The sequence below is a fragment of the Myotis nattereri genome (genome assembly GCF_964212035.1).
Source record: "Myotis nattereri genome assembly, chromosome: 16".
In the NCBI taxonomy this organism is placed as follows: Eukaryota; Metazoa; Chordata; class Mammalia; order Chiroptera; family Vespertilionidae; genus Myotis; species Myotis nattereri.
In genome coordinates, this window is record NC_138091.1 from 42,045,441 (window position 1) to 42,061,138 (window position 15,698).

General features: G+C 55.2%; 1 protein-coding gene across 2 annotated transcripts in view; it reads right to left on the reverse strand.

Moving 5' to 3' along the window:
* Window positions 1–2,362: 2,362 nt before the first annotated feature.
* Window positions 2,363–15,698, reverse strand: part of MPP2 (MAGUK p55 scaffold protein 2) — a 31,265-nt gene continuing 17,929 nt past the window's right edge. For both annotated transcript variants that reach the window (XM_081109257.1, XM_081109256.1), the window contains 10 exons: window positions 10,339–10,491; window positions 10,060–10,209; window positions 9,461–9,688; window positions 8,496–8,627; window positions 8,288–8,393; window positions 8,144–8,212; window positions 7,758–7,919; window positions 6,909–7,111; window positions 6,477–6,605; window positions 2,363–5,253 (listed from right to left, as the gene is read on the reverse strand). In XM_081109257.1, the coding sequence (XP_080965383.1) occupies window positions 5,077–5,253; window positions 6,477–6,605; window positions 6,909–7,111; window positions 7,758–7,919; window positions 8,144–8,212; window positions 8,288–8,393; window positions 8,496–8,627; window positions 9,461–9,688; window positions 10,060–10,209; window positions 10,339–10,491 (1,509 nt within the window). In that variant the 3' untranslated portion in view covers window positions 2,363–5,076. The remainder of the gene's footprint in view (window positions 5,254–6,476; window positions 6,606–6,908; window positions 7,112–7,757; window positions 7,920–8,143; window positions 8,213–8,287; window positions 8,394–8,495; window positions 8,628–9,460; window positions 9,689–10,059; window positions 10,210–10,338; window positions 10,492–15,698) is intronic.

Consider the following 15,698-nt stretch of genomic DNA (forward strand, 5'->3'; position numbering starts at 1 on the left):
AAGTTTCACAAAAAGACCAAGCCGTATTCAGCTAAAACTGCTGATGATTGCTAGTGAAAGGTTAAAGTTGGTGAGGCCCGGGCAGGCTAAGTAAGCCCTCTCAGATGGAGGACAAAGAAAAAATGAATTTATTTAAGGAAAAGAGGACGGGGGGGGGGGGGGGGCGGGGGGGCGCGGGGGGGTGGGGGTGATGGAGATATCCAAAGGGAAGGGCTACACAGCACTGAGCCAAAGGGTACTGGGTCCATGATGGCAGCAAAAATACACATAGGACAGTGAAACCAGGAAGGGCATAGGAGAAGCCACAGGAGAGCCTCGGCAGGGCTGCTCTGGCTCACTGAGAAGTCAGGGACAAGGGGGCCTTGGAGACAGGCTCAGGGGGTGAGCCCGGGAGGAGCTGCCGCTGCCCATTGCTCTCCCGGTTGTAAGTGTCATGCGGTCCCTTACAGCAGGGGTCGCCAGACCTCTGGTGGTCTGTGAGGTCCGAAAGGTTGGTGACCCCTGCCTTAGAGGTTAGGAGATATGTCCCTGTTAGGGAAGGCGAGGGGGAAGGGAATGGCACGGGTATGCATCTTGGGTCCTTTGTCCTGAGCATATCTCTCTCTCTCTCTCTTCTCTCTCTCTCTCTCTCTCTCTCTCTCTATCTCTATCTCTCTCTCTCTCTCCTGGAAATCTTAGGGAGGTCTCAGGGGAGGTTCTCCAAAGAATATTCATCAGCTTGCCAGCTGTGCTCCTTCAGGGTCATGGTCTCCACTGATTGGTCGGTGTCAGGGCAGCTGGTCCTGAGGCAGCCAAGGTGTCACTTGTCTAGTTTTGCTGCTTTTCTGGGCCTGGAGCTGAACTATAACTGAGGCCTAGACGTTATCTTTCGGGAGGAAACGGTCAGGGGTCTAAACCATAGACAGCGATATGCTAGGGGAGGAGAGGGTACCCTGGGGACAAGGTTTTTGTTTGTCCGTTTTGCCCCTTGCCAGGCCTCCAGAGCTTTCTGCCCTGAGTTTCTGTACCTGGCCTGTCGTCCTTGCTCTGCGCATGTCTATCTAACAGCCAGGACTGCTGGTCAGGCCCAGGCCCAGGATGTTCTGAAGGACCAGGGCGTGAACCAGCTGAAGCAGCTGGCAGGACCCTCTAGGGGCCTCCTCATGAACTTCCGCATTGTACCCTCCTTATACCCTCAGAGGTGCTTTGGGGCACCTGTGAAGTAAGAGTGAGGTGCTCTTCACCTACAAAACTTTGAAAATATGGCAGGCACCCAGCACTGGCCGCTGGGAGGGGTGCCACAGTGACCTGAGTGGGGCCTATAAGCCTGGTGCAAAAGCAGCAGATCTGCCCATCTTGATGGGACCACATAGGTTTACCAATCTATACCCCTCCCTCCCCCAAAAAAAGCTTGCTGACGCCCAGAGAAGTAGAGGGACCTGCTGAAGACCACAGAGCCAGTTCTAGGTGATGTTGAGTGGATTAGCCATGGAGTCCCAGTTCCCTGGCCCTGAGAACGCTCCCAGGCTACTGGATGCAATCATTTAGAAAGAGCATCTTGGGGGAGGGGGAGGTGGTAGAAAGAGCATCTTGGGGGAGGGGGAGGTGGTAGAAAGAGCATCTTGGGGGAGGGGGAGGTGGTAGAAAGAGCATCTTGGGGGAGGGGGAGGTGGTAGAAAGAGCATCTTGGGGGAGGGGGAGGTGGTAGAAAGAGCATCTTGGGGGAGAGGGAGGTGGTAGAAAGAGCATCTTGGGGGAGGAGGAGTGTGGAATGGCGGGACTGGAAATTTCAGAAGACAGCACAGAACACAAGACATGTCACTCAGAATCCGTTCCAGAACCATCTGTGCCATGGTCCCTGCTTTCGCCCTCTCCAGAAGCCATCTGCCGACCCCAACCAAAGACAAACAGCCCATGCCCTAGCCCAGTGGTTCTCAACCTTCCTAATGCCGCGACCCTTTAATACAGGTCTTCATGTTGTGGTGACCCCCAATTCCATTGTTACAAATTGAACATAATTAGAGCATCGTGATTAATCACAAAAACAATATGTAATTATATATGTGTTTTCCGATGGTCTTAGGCGACCCCTGTGAAAGGGTCGTTCGACCCCCAAAGGGGTCGCGACCCACAGGTTGAGAACCGCTGCCCTAGCCAGTTTGGCTCAGTGGGTAGAATATCGGCCTGTGGACTGAAGGGTCTCAGGTTCTATCCTGGCCAAGGGCACATGCCCGGGTTGCAGGCTCGATCCCCAGTGTGGGGGGTGCAGGAGGCAGCCGATCCATGATTCTCTCTCATCATTGATGTTTCTATCTCTCTCTCCCTCTCTGAAATCAATTAAAAAATTAAATAAAAAAATTTAAAAAAGGACAAACAGCCCAGATGCCTTTGCTTTCACATTTAATCAACGGAAAAGAAAGAAAACCAGTCAGACAGAAAGCTCAGGAACTGGATGGCTGAGGGAGGGGAGGGGGAAGGGGAAATGGGTTCAGACTGTGGGGGGCAGGGGCCTCATTATCCTGAGGCCCCTCAAATACAAGCGTCCACAGTGGGAGGAGGGAGGACAGAGTCAGAGCTAACTCGTGGGTGCACACACCTGTTCCATGGAGTGGGGCTTATGCAGGGGAGGTAGCACGCTGTTCAGAGAGGGATGGGGACAGGAGAGGGGCCCAGCCCTGCCCCCTGGGGATCACTAGAGGTGAAGGTGCCAGAGAGCATCAACACTGGAGATTCACCCTAAAGGGCCACCTGCCAACCCCCCAGCAATGTGCCCAGCTCCCCCCCCCACCCCATCTTTTGGTCAGAGGTTAACCAGGTGAGGTGGGACCTGGCAAAGGACACCCCATTTTCCTCCCACTCCCAGTCCCCTTGGGCTGAGGGTGAGGGTGATGTAAGAGTTGAATTAAGGATAAAAAGAAGGCTGAATAAAGGGAAAAGAGGAGTATAAAGATGACTGCATAGTGGATGTGGAGCTATGCAAATGAGATGGGAGCAGACTTGACCCTGACATCTCATTTGCATATCTTATGCAAATGCAATGAGATCCCTAATATAATAAATATATTTCTAACTTTGTAATAAATATTCTGTTTCTTCTCCCTCCCCTTCCCTAGGAAATGGGCACACAGTGGTTCAGGGCCAGCTTGGGCTGACGCTGCAGCGAACATGACTGACATTCAGAAGGACTGGGGGGCACAGGGGCTGAGGCAGTGATGGCGAACCTTTTGAGTTTGGCGTGTCAGCATTTTGAAAAACCCTAACTTAACTCTGGTGCCATGTCACATACAGAAATTTTTTGATATTTGCAACCATAGTAAAACAAAGACTTATATTTTTGATATTTATTTTATATATTTAAATGCCATTTAACAAAGAAAAATCAACCAAAAAAATGAGTTCGCGTGTCACCTCTGACACGCGTGTCATAGGTTCGCCATCACTGGGCTAGGGGACCCCCTAGCAAGGACAGGCTCACCCCAGGAAGGATCACAGAGAAGGATGAGGGATGAGATGCCTGGGGAAGTTGAGGACAGCATTCTTTTCTCAAAAGGGATTCTCACCCTGGCTAGTATGACTCAGGTGGTTGCAGCATCGACCCGTACACCAAAAGGTTGTGGGTTCGATTCCCGGTCAGGGCACACACCCAGGTTCCAGGTTCACTCACCAGTTGGGGCACATGGGAAGACAACCAATCAATGTCTCTCTCTCTCTCTCTCTCTCTCTCTCTCTCTCTCTCTCTCTCTCTCTCACTTTCTCTAAAAAAAAAAAAGGGAGTCTCCTATTTTACACAATTGCCCTCACCAAGGACAGGAGAGTGGCATTTAGGGTCAGGGGACAATAAGAGCTGGAGGAAGACATCTGGGCGGGTCAAGGCTCTAGAATCTGGGATAAGTGCCTCATAAGACAGGGGAGCTGCTGGGAAACCCTGAAAAGGGGACCCAAAGAGTGACCTCCAAAGTGTCTCTTCTCCAAAAACCAAGCCCGACACACACATGCCAGTGGCAGAACCCAGACCAGGGGGGTCGCATGTGGACGTAACCTGCACAGAAACAGTATGGATGGCACCCCCTGGCGCTGGGCAATGAGGAGCCTATCAGAGCAAAGTGCTCACAGCTTCCCTCCGCATCCTTCCTGAGCCCCCCCACCCCCCATCAGTCCTGACACTAGTGGACCACGTGGACCTGGCCAGAGCAAAGACCACATGGACAATGGTTGTGAACAGGGAGCCCAGGCGTGTCCTCCCCATGGGCCCTGGAGAGCTTGGAGCTCTTCGGTCAGTAGTAGCAGGCTCCTGGGGACAGGGCTCAGCCTCCAACCCCCCTGGCCTGGGCTGTGCCTGCTGCCCCCTGCCGGCCTGGCCCTGCAGGGCGCAGAGCTGACCTGCGGGCACATTGGAGAAGTCCGTGGAGAGACTTCGGCAGTGAAAAGCTGTGGGTGAGGGAGATACCGGGCAGGGTCCATTCACGGGACTCTGCCTCGTTCCCGGGAGCAGAGAGCTGCACTGCTCCCGGCTGTGACAACTGGCTCATGCTTTGGCTCCTGCAGCCTTCCGGATGGCACCAGGTTGGCCCCACTGCCAGGCCTGCCTGGCTGCCAGGGGGCCTTGCACTCCCCTGGCCACATAGAAAAAGCCTAAGGCCTGCTCCTAGGACAGAGGGGTGAGAGGTGGGAGGAGCTCGGGAACAGGGTGGGGTGGCCAGTCCAGAGGAGAGAGGGTGACTGGAGAGGGGTGGCAGGGGCAGTGCACCTACTGACCACGTGGGTCAAAGCATCTTCTCTTCTCTGGTCTGAGCCTTGAGCGGTGACTCTGACACACTCCTGGGCACAGCGTGGCCCTCCAGGGGAACATCTGGTGGCTAATGGGCATCAGGAGGGGGCAGCACCTGGGCACAGAGGTACCCCACGAACACCCACCTCCCTGGCAGTGCGTGCCTCTGCGCCGAAGCCAGTCTCGGGACCTGCGAGGAGCTGCTTCCCAGGGAGCCAGAGCCCCAGGGACTGGAGCTCAGGACTGTGGTTGAGGGTCATGGTTGGGAAAGGGATGGATTCAGGTCTCTGGGTCACAGCCCAGAGGGGACAAGGTCCAGTCGAGCAGGCTCAGTACACCCAGCTGACAGGCACCCACTGGGGCTCCGTCCGCAGCTTCTCCATGGCGGCCTGGAGCTCGCGGAAGGTCCTCTCCAGGTTGCAGTTGACCAGGCTGAGGTCAAAGTAGTGCCCATAGCCCCTCTGGATGCGGCTGCTCTCCTCCACCGTCCGTCTCAGGTCCGCCTCCTGCCAACACAAGGGACCTCCCGCCGGTCAGTGTCCCCCACTCACCCCCATCGTCAGAGGGATCTACAGCCTGCCCCGCCTAGTCCCCTCCCCCAAGGCCAACCATGGTGGGCACAGACTGCCTGGCTTGGAGCCCCTCCCTACATGTCCCAAGGCGCTCGCCTGCAACCATGGACAGACACACAGGTAAAAGGAAGGAAGGAAATAGCCCTTAGTAAGAGCCAAACTTGGCACTAACATCTTAACAACTCGCCAAATTTTCACTACGGCTCTGCAAAGCAGGACTCATTATTCCCCATTTACAACAGAGAGAACGGAGGTACAACGAGTTCACACCGTCAGCCAGCTACACAGAGCCTGCCTGACTCCCAAGACAGTGCTCCCTCCAGTCCGATCAGGCAGCCCGAGAGGCACGTGTCAGACCTGGTACTGGTGAAACCCATCAGTGCCCGCCCGAGGCAACCCCCACCCCAGACCCAGTCCAAGCTGGTCAGGCAGGGTGAGAGGGGACTTGAACGCTGACTTAAATAAGCGGAGATGGGAGCGCTGGGCTGGCCCAGCGTGTCCCAGCAGCACCAGTCCTCGGTGTTTGTGGCCAGGGTGGCATGCAGCGGAGGGCAGCCCCGCCCCAGCAGCCTCTCCAAGGCCTTGGCAATGCTGCCATGAGGGCCCTGAGAGCGGCAGTACCAGGTATGGCCAGCAGAGGGACACCTGCGCACGGAGCTCTGCAAACCCTATACCTCTAGGAACAGGCTGCTCCAAGAGGGGGGTGCCCTGGAGTCCTGCAATACCTGATTTGAACCCTCTCCTCCCAGCACCGCCGCCTCCCTAAGGCGAACTCATCCCGCTAGCCAGCCCTCCAGCCTGTTTTCCTCCCTCCCTTCAGCCTTTCCCAAGTTGTAAATAGCCCAGAGTCCCCCTGCCTCTGCCCACAGATACCCCGCTGGCCCTCTGGGCTCCCAGTGGGCAGCACTGTCCCCACAGAGTGGATCGAGCAGTGAGCCTGGCAGAAGCTCCTGCCCCGCTGGCTGGCTGTGTCCCTGAGCCTTTGGGAATCTGGGCACTTCACCTCCTTGCTCAGGCTTCCGTTTCCACACCTATAGGTGGGAACTTCGAGTCCTCCTTCACTGATACCTGGGGTGGGTGCCTCTCCCCTCCCTCAACACCCCTTCTCCTCATCAACGCTGATCTGCCCCCTCCCACCGCACCTCAGAGCCCCTCACCGTGAGCTGCTTAGTAGACACCCCACTTTCCAGTGCAGCCCGGTTCATGGCCCGAAGGGTCTCATAATCAGGGGCCTCGATGAACACCACGTAAGGGACAAACTCCGCTGTTCTCAGCACCTTCACTGCCTGCAGGAGAGAAAGGTACATGTGGGGTGATGGGGGTGAAGATGGGAATGAATGGGACATCCGTCCTGGAGGTGGATGCTAGGTGAACAGCTGGCAAGTAGCTGGGGATGGGGTAACCGGAGGAGACTAGAGGAGCTGGGGATCTTGGAGGCTGAGAGAGAGGGTCTAAGGGGGCTTGGTCCCCAGCAGTAGCTGAGGGGGCGCTTGGGAGATAAGTGCCTGGAAATATAGGGAGGAGCACTGGGGGAATCAGAGGACCCAGGGGGGATACTGGGCAGACTGGGAAAAGCAGGCCAGCAGTACCTGGGGGTTGACATCCAGCACGCACACCTTGCCGGCAGCGACCACACCCCGGATGGAGTCGATACGTGTGCCATACAGGTTGCCCTCGTATTCGCCATGTTCCAGGTAGCGCCCAGCACGGATGTCAGCCTCCATCTCCGCTCGGGACACAAAGCTGTAACCCTGGCCTTCCCGCTCTGAGTCTTTGGGCCGCCTGGATGTGTCTACAAGGAAGGAGGGGCCGAATGGGCACTGCTGCAGACACACATGCCCCTGTTCTACTTGCATCCCACAGCCCTGGGGGGGGGGGAGGGCATGCTGCCCTCACATGCTCAGTCCTGCTGCCTTCCCACACTCCGTGCCCTCACCCTCTCCACTGGCACACACAGGCTTTAGACATCCACATGGAGAGAAACCGGCCCAGTGCTCACAGAGGGGGAGCTGCGGCCCAGAGAGGGCAATGTGGAGCCATAAGCAAGGCCAAGCTGACCTGGTTCTTGCCCCCAGGAAGCAGGCGCTTTCACCCCAACGGGTTCTGTCACCGAGAAGCCCTGTCTTTCGTAAGGCCACACTCAGCTCAGATCCCTGCTTCACATCAGTGCCCAGCTGGGCTTTTAGCAAGTGAAACGTGAGAAAAGGAAAGGCAAGGCCAGGTCAGCCCGTCTGGCCACAGGCTCAAGGGACAGCTCCCCAAAACATCCCAGCCTGCAGTTCCCCCACCAGCCCATAGAGGGCGCTCGCCCCACACCTCACACGCAAAGTGTTACTTAACGTGGTGCCCATGCATATGCCCATTCAGTGGACCCAGTGCTGGCCTCCAGGGCAGTCCCACTTCCTGACCCCCACCCAGCAGGCCCAGCTCCCACTCACAGGGCACCGTGGTGCCATAGCGGTCTGGATCCCACATGATGAGCTTGTTCTTCAGGCTGCGCCGACCCACACCCTGAGCCCCGATCAGCACCAGGGTTTTCCGGCGGAAAGGAGGCATGCGGGCCACCTCCTCATAGATGAGCAGCTCATGGCGGTCAAACTCTGGACACAGGGAGATGGTGCTGCTCAGCAGGCTGTTCATCAGGTGAAAAGGGGTGGGGCAGGGTTCTCAGGGGTCAGGGGCAGCAGGAAGAAGCTGGGCAGGGTCGAGGGACAAGCCTGGCAGCATCAGAACCAGGGGAGCATATGCACAAGTCAGTGGTGGGGGCAGAGAGGGGATGTGCCATGTCAGAGGAGGACAGGGGGAGGGCGCCTACAACACCCACCTGCATTCTTGGTAGTCAAATACATCATTCGTTTCTTTTTTTTTCCCGAAAGGCTGCCGCACAGGGTCCCTGGCCATAGAGAGATGGGTGAGTGAGGCCAGGCTGGGATGCAGTCAGATCCCAGAGGAGGACCAGGGGTCATACCTGAGTTGGGCGTCAGCTCCAGATCCCGTTTAACGAAGGCTTTGCGCTTCTCCTCCAGCAGCTGGCTGGGGATGAGCCCAGCACTGCCTCCTTCCACGTGGCATGCCTAGAATAGACATGGGCAAAGCTCTGAGTGAGAGGACACCTCCTGAGCCCTGACCTACCCCACACCATACCCAGAGAGACGACAGGGGCACCCAAGGCTCACCTGCCACCAGTTAGCATCATCCTGGTTTACAATCTGGAGTAAGTCCCCGGCGTTGAAGCGCAGGCCCGCTTCCTTGCAGGGGATGAGGCTGTCTCGGGCCGGGTCATAGTCAAAGTGGCATTTCACAAATACCTGGACCAGGGATCAGGGAAGGGTCAAGGGAAGAAACAGGGAAGGCTGAGGGGATGGGCCCTCTCCCATCTCCCACCCCACCATCCCCAACCCCTCGTGGAGAGGGGGGGTGTCATACAGTCCACCCTCTTCCCCCCTTCCCTCACAAAGATGAGAGAGGCCCTGGTACTGCCCCTTTAATAAAGGCATGATGCCCCCAGGCCTGCCTGGCCCGCCTCTCTGGTACCAGCCTCCCTTTGCATCTAGAACAAAAGGTCTCAATCAGAAGGATGGGAAATGTGCTCAGATCTGGGGCCCTGGCCCCACCTACTGAGGAGGCAGGGTCACCTGGTAAAGGATAGAGACTCTATCACCTGATGCAGGATCCCTCCATCCGCTCACCTCCTCCCCTTGGAGGTAGGGGCTCTGGCAGACGCTAGAGAGCCAATAGAAGTGGGCAAAGCAGCCAGACCTCCACAATCCACCAACAGAGAGGCCGCTGTACAGGACACCTGGCAATCCGACGCTGCGCACCCACACAGACACACAGGCAAGCATGCAGCCGCACACCAGGCACTCGCTGGTACACTTGGGTACCACAGGCCTTGAGTGCACACACGTCCCTTGCACATGCACGCGGTGCCCAAGACGAGGGCAAATGCGAGTGTGTGCACGACACGCAGATGCCTGCAGGTGTCCTGGCCACTTGCCTCCCCAGCCGCAGATCCTGCCGCTAGCTTGCTTTTCAACGCTGGTTGAAGAGTTGCTCCCACCCCAGGCCTGTGACCCTGATAGGGAGGTTCAGCTACCCCTCAGGCCTGGTGCTGGATGGGGACCTGGGTGGAGGGATTCACCTGGCGGGGCAGATGGGGCTCCTGGTAGCTGGGCAGGATCTTGAGGATGACGCTGCCGCTGGCGCTGCGCAGGAGCTCCTGCAGCGCACGGGGATCGCTGCCCACGGGCTGCCCATTCACCTCTTTGATGATGTCACCCACATGTAACAGGCCTTGCTGAGCCACCATCCCCCCGTGCAGGATGCGTGCGATCACCAGCTCGCCACCCTCCACGCGGAATGTCACGCCCTGGGAGATGGAGAGAGGGTAAGATGAGCCCCACTGCTCCACGTCAGAATCCTCTAATGGAGATTGGAAGATTCCAGTACCCCCATTTGGATCTCCAGGACCCCCTGTTCCCATCCCACCCCCCCACATAGCCCTCACAGACTTCCCCTCTTCCATCCTCTGCCCAAATTCTTCACTTACGGGAGCACTAAAGGCGGGAAAGTGGGCAGAACGAAGAGGGTTCTGGCACGTGTATGTATGCAGCTCATATGCAAGGTCTGCGAGCCCCTGGGTCTGCATGGGCAGATCCCTGGGCAGAGCTGATCCTAACTACTAGTTACTCTCAATCTCCCGATCCAGACTGCACATCTGGCCCTGCCCAGCACCCTCACCAGATGTTCTCCAGCGGTCTTGCGGATGCCCACCATGCGCACAGCATCAGGAGGCACCGGCTGGTTGCTGAACGTGGGATCCAGGCCGGGACTGGGGGGCGGTGTCTCATAGGTCTTTGAGGCAACAGAGTCGTGCGTCTCCAGGAGGGACTGGGGAGGTGGTGGGAAGAGAAGGGACCATGGGCCAGTGCCCTGCAGTCCCTTTCCATTCCACCTCCAACTTCCTGCCAGCCCCTCCCCCAATGGCCTGCCCCAGTTGCACCCCAGCCTGGAGGAAACCTGAAAGTGAGGCTCCTGGAGAATGCGGGCCAGCTCAGCGGCTGTGCTGCTCTGTTCGGCCAGCTGCGCCAGGTCCCGTAGGATCTCCTGCACCAGCTCCAGGTTGTTGTCCCGAACAGCCTCCAGCTTCGTCTCCTCCAGCCTCTCATGGGCCTGGGGGTGAAGGTGGAACAGGTGAGACCTGATGCTTCCCCAAGAGCCCTGGTACCAAACAGTGCCCCCCATTTTCCCTCAGGTATCTCCCCATCCCCAAATCCTGATTTTAGACCCTTACATAAAAGGGAGAACACTATATACACTCTTTGACCTCTTGGGTTTTTTGTTTGTTTAGTAGGTTTGGTTTGTGTTTTGGTTTTTTTGTTTGTTTGTTTGTTTTTGTTTTTTTTGTTTTTTTAATATATTTTATTGATTTTTTTTACAGAGAGAAAGGGAGAGAGATAGAGAGTTAGAAACATCGATGAGAGAGAAACATCGATCAGCTGCCTCCTGCACATCTCCCACTGGGGATATGCCCGCAACCCAGGCACATGCCCTTGACTGGAATCAAACCCGGGACCCCTCAGTCCACAAGGCCGACGCTCTATCCACCGAGCCAAACCGGCCTCGGCTGGTTTTTTAACTTAATATGCCCTGGAAATCACTCTATGCTACAATATGGAGATTTTCCTTTATTATTATTATTACTATTATTATTATTATTATTATTATTTTAATTACTGCACTTGACTCATTGTATGTTTGGAGTATCATAATTTATTCAATCAGTCTCCCCGGGTATTTAGGTTGTTCCAATGTTTTACTATTCTATATAACAGTGGTCACCAACCGGTGGTCCACGGACCACTGGTGGTCTGTGAGGTCCAAAAGGTTGGCGATCACTGCTACATAATAAAAGGCTAATATGCAAATCGACCGAATGGAATGACCAGTTGCTATGACACGCACTGACCACCAGGGGGCAGACACTCTCCCACAAGGGGAGCACCGCTCAGCCAGAAGTTGAACTCACGGGTGGCAAGGACAGCGGTGGTGGTGGGAGCCTCTCCCGCCTCCGAGGCAGCACTAAGGAGCAGTGAGCCTGGCTTCTGGCTGAGCGGCGCTCCCACAGGGGGAGCAGGCCTAAGCCAGCAGTCAGACATCCTCCAAGGGGTCCTGGACTGTGAGAGGGCACAGGCCAGGCCAAGGGAACTCCCCATCCATGTGCACGAATGTCATGCACCGGGCCTCTAGTAACAAAAAAAAGCTGCAGTGACTAATGCTGGCATAGCTGTTCTAATGCTGTGGAGAAGCTCTTCCATGTAAACACCTAGAAGCCTTGCTGGGTCAAGCAGTAAATACATATGTGGTCTGACAACTCCCCTTTATGGGGCTTGGGCTGCTCTGCCCTCCCACTGACACTGGATGAGAGACTTTCCAAAGCATTACCACCGAGTGCCTGTGCTTGAACCCAGATATGCCAGCTCTTGCTCCAGAACCATAAGCCAACTGCGAATACCACACTGCCAGTTCTTTGAAAGTTATTCCGTCCGCGGTCCCACTCCAACCTCTCTGATGTTGCCAGAAGACGCCTAGGGTCATAATTAAGTAGTTCAAAAACTGAAAGTCCCAGAGACTGGTGTGCCAGACAGAAACATCACTCGCTCTTCAATCTGGATGTGACCATGTGATTGGCTTTGGCCAATGGGACATTAGCAAGTGTGATACAAGCAGAAGCTTGGAAAGTGCTTGGGATTTGGAGCTTGTCCCCATTTGCGGCTGAGACTACCATATGAAGAACCCGGCGCCACCTCCCAGAGGATGAGAGACCTTGCCATCCCAGATGCCACAGCCTTCCAGCTGACTCAGCAGGCATGTGAGGCCATCCCAGAGCACCCAGCCCCAAGTCAGCAAGCCCATACCAGAAAAGCCACCCCACTGACCCCCAAAACCATGAGAAATAAATAACGATCGTTTTAGGGCACTATGCATTGGGATTGTTTGTTACACAGCAGAGGTTAACTGATACACTAGGCTCCTCACCACTGTAGCCTCTGCTTGTCATGTCTGCTGGTCAGTGACCCCTGTGGACCCTCATTCTTCTGGGGCCGTGTCTTGCTTTGCCATCTCTCTCACCCTGGCCTGACCACAGGAGTAGGGTCCTCCCTGTGAACTCTGGCTAAGACTACATTGTAACAACTCTTTATGATTTAAAAAGCACCTCCATGCCCTAACCGGTTTGGCTCAGTGGATAGAGCGTCGGCCTGGGGACTCAAGGGTCCCAGGTTCGATTCCGGTCAAGGGCATGTACCTTGGTTGTGGGCACATACCCAGTGGGGGATGTGCAGGAGGCAGCTGATCGATATTTCTCTCTCATTGATGTTTCTAACTCCTATCTCTCTCCCTTCCTCTCTATAAAAAATCAATAAAATATATATATATATATTTTTAAATAGGCATCTCCACATCCATGACCTCCCTCATCTAACCACACCATGCCTCTGACAGATCAGCATCATTATCCTCACTTCTCAGAACAAGTAACTGAAGCTCAGACAGGCTGTCAGGTGTCCTAAAGCCACAGCCGACCAGTGACTCTTCCGACTCCAAACTCTGTGTGCTTTTTCCTGCACCTCATGTGGCGGCCTCCCAGCTGGCAGATGCCCCTACTGGTAACCGTTTGCCTGGACTTCTGAGCGTCGCCTACATTGGACTCTTCACCTTAGCCTTGGCCGCCGTTGAAACACCTGCTGCTGGACCCATGTCAGGCCTCCCAGATGCCAACCACCTGCCAGCCACCTGCTGTCCGCAGCCAGACCCCTAGGTTTATCACCTTCCTGCCAGATTTGACTTCCCTCCAGCGCCTTTACTTCTCTGGGTTAGTCCCTCAGGCCCTGCCCCTCCCTGGTCCCAGACCTAACCAGCCTGGCCTCTCCCACACTGTCTGGATCCCCAGAGAGAGGAGGCAAGCCCAGCTCCATGAGGGTAAGATAAAAAGGTTAATAGCTACCACACGCAATTCCACTCGACTCCATTCCTATGGGTTTCTGGGCCACGTTGCCGGGAGAACCAAGCCTTTACAGCTGGATCTTTGATAAAAGCACTTTGTCTATTAGATTAGAAATGTACTGCTACATACATAATCATTAAAATCGGTAACAAGGAGTCAGAAGTAGGTCCCGTTATCCAAAGCAAGTCACATGGTCAAGCCCAGATTGGAGAGTAGAGACAGCCCTTTGATGTGAGAAGTGGGAAAGTTACATCGCAAAGGGTCGCACCGGAGGAGATGGGAAGGATTTTCCTGAGCTCCGGCAGGAGAAGGGCGTTTATTTACAGCCTGACACAGTCCGTTGGCAACCTCTCTGTCAGGCTGCACTGTGAGGTCCCAGGAGGAGATGACAGACTCGGGCTCCATCCAGAGAAGAACAAGCTGACAGTTCATTGCCATAGCCCTGGTACATGGTGAGCACACAATAGTATTTGTTGAATAGATGATGGATGACTGAGTGACTGAATGATTAAGTGGATGACAGGGCCAGCCAGCCAGCAAGCCCATCATTGGAGAGCCCATCAAATAGGTTAGACAAAGCCCCAGAGAAGAAGGCGACTGAGGGGGTCATGCTTTGGAGGGGACTGGCTAGAGGACCTTCTAACCCTGAGCTTCTGTCAACCCGAGTGACTTTCCTTATGTCACTGGCAGTCTCACTGTCAAAGCCATAGCTAACGTGACCCAGAGCTGATGAGGTCTAATAAATCCAATTCTGAAATCAGCTTTGGAACGTTCACAATTGCATACCAGCAATTCCATTGCCAAGGGCCCGCCCTAGAGGAACTCTCACAGGCAGAAGCAGAGGGGTGTGAGGACGTGCACATCCTCATGCGGCACTGTCCTGAATAGAGGCAAATAGGCCACAACGTCCCTGCCCTTCAGTGTGGAAACCAATGAATATATACACTGGTCAGGGCACATGCAGGAGGCAACCATTTGATGAGTCTTTCTCACATTGATGTCTCTCTCTCTCTCACTCTCTCTCTTCCCCTACCCTTCTCTCCCTGCCTTCCACTCTCTTTAAAAAGCAATAGAAAAAAATATCCTTGAGTGAGGATTAAGAAAAAAAGCACACAAAAACGTTAAAAAATAAAATAAAAACACATATAAAGGGGCATTTACATCTAAATACATATATAGGCAAGCTATGCAATTCAGGATTATGACATCATCAACCTCAAGTCAATCCTGCTCCCTGGCTTTGCTGAGTTCCCGCTCTCCTCCCCTTTAGTGATTAGTTGAACCTTTACTTCCAAATTCCTCCTATTTTCCTGCTCAACCCCCGATCCCGAATTCCCAGCAGATGACTGCCCCACCTCCACTGGAAAATCTGAGCAATTACACATGATTCCATGCAAAGCCCAGTTTGCCTCCAGCACAGCATTGGCACCTTTCTCGCCTTCCCTCCTCCTCCTCGGAAGAGGGGCTCCTTCTTCACCTGCCCCTCCCCTCGTCCACGCTGCTTCTCTCAGCTGAAGGCAGCACCGGCCCCACACTTTCCCTCTGCAGAATCCAGGGTGCCTTGCTACCCTCCCCCCCTCACCTCCCATCCCCAACACCAAGCACTGCCAATTTTCTTCCTAAATATTTCTTCACCCTCCCGTCCCTCAAGCCCTGTTGTTACCAGAGGTGTGGTTCAGAGCCACCCCCCGCCTCAGTCTCTCCAACTCCATGTGGCTGCCAGAGGGATGCTCCTAAAATGGCCATATTCCATCATCACCCTCCTGCTTAAAGCCCATGGAAGACTCCATCCATGTGACTCACAGGACATCACAGGACAATGTCCAAGCACCCGGGCCCAGCCCCCAGTGCCCTCCACCACCTGCCAGCATCACCGAAGCTCCCACCCCGTCTCACACCTGAAGCTCCAGCCTCACGCCAGTCCCCTGTACACTCACTCCTGACTCTTCTCACCTTTGCTTCAGCTTCAGCTCTTCCCATGGCCCAGGATGCCCTCCCCTCCCTCCTCATTCATCAAGACTCAGCTCAAGTGGCCCTTCCTCCAGGAAGCCTCCCCTGCCTAGCCCGGGCTGCGTTAGGCAACTGTCCTTTATGCTCCCAAATGCCGACTGCATCTGCCCTGTCACTGCTGTTACCAACTGTTTAATAACTCCCCCGTTTAGTGAGTCTTTTACCCGCCTGATGCATGGCAGGTGACCTTGTAAAAATGTCTGCACAGAATGCCCAATGACAGAGGGACAGGCAGGATGAACTCTGGAGATCCCACACAGGCATGCTCTCCCCCTCCCAACACAGTCCACAAGCCGGCAGACACCACACAAGCTTCCACATGGGCATGCCCCACACTCAGCAGCCAGGCCTGGCACCGCTCCCC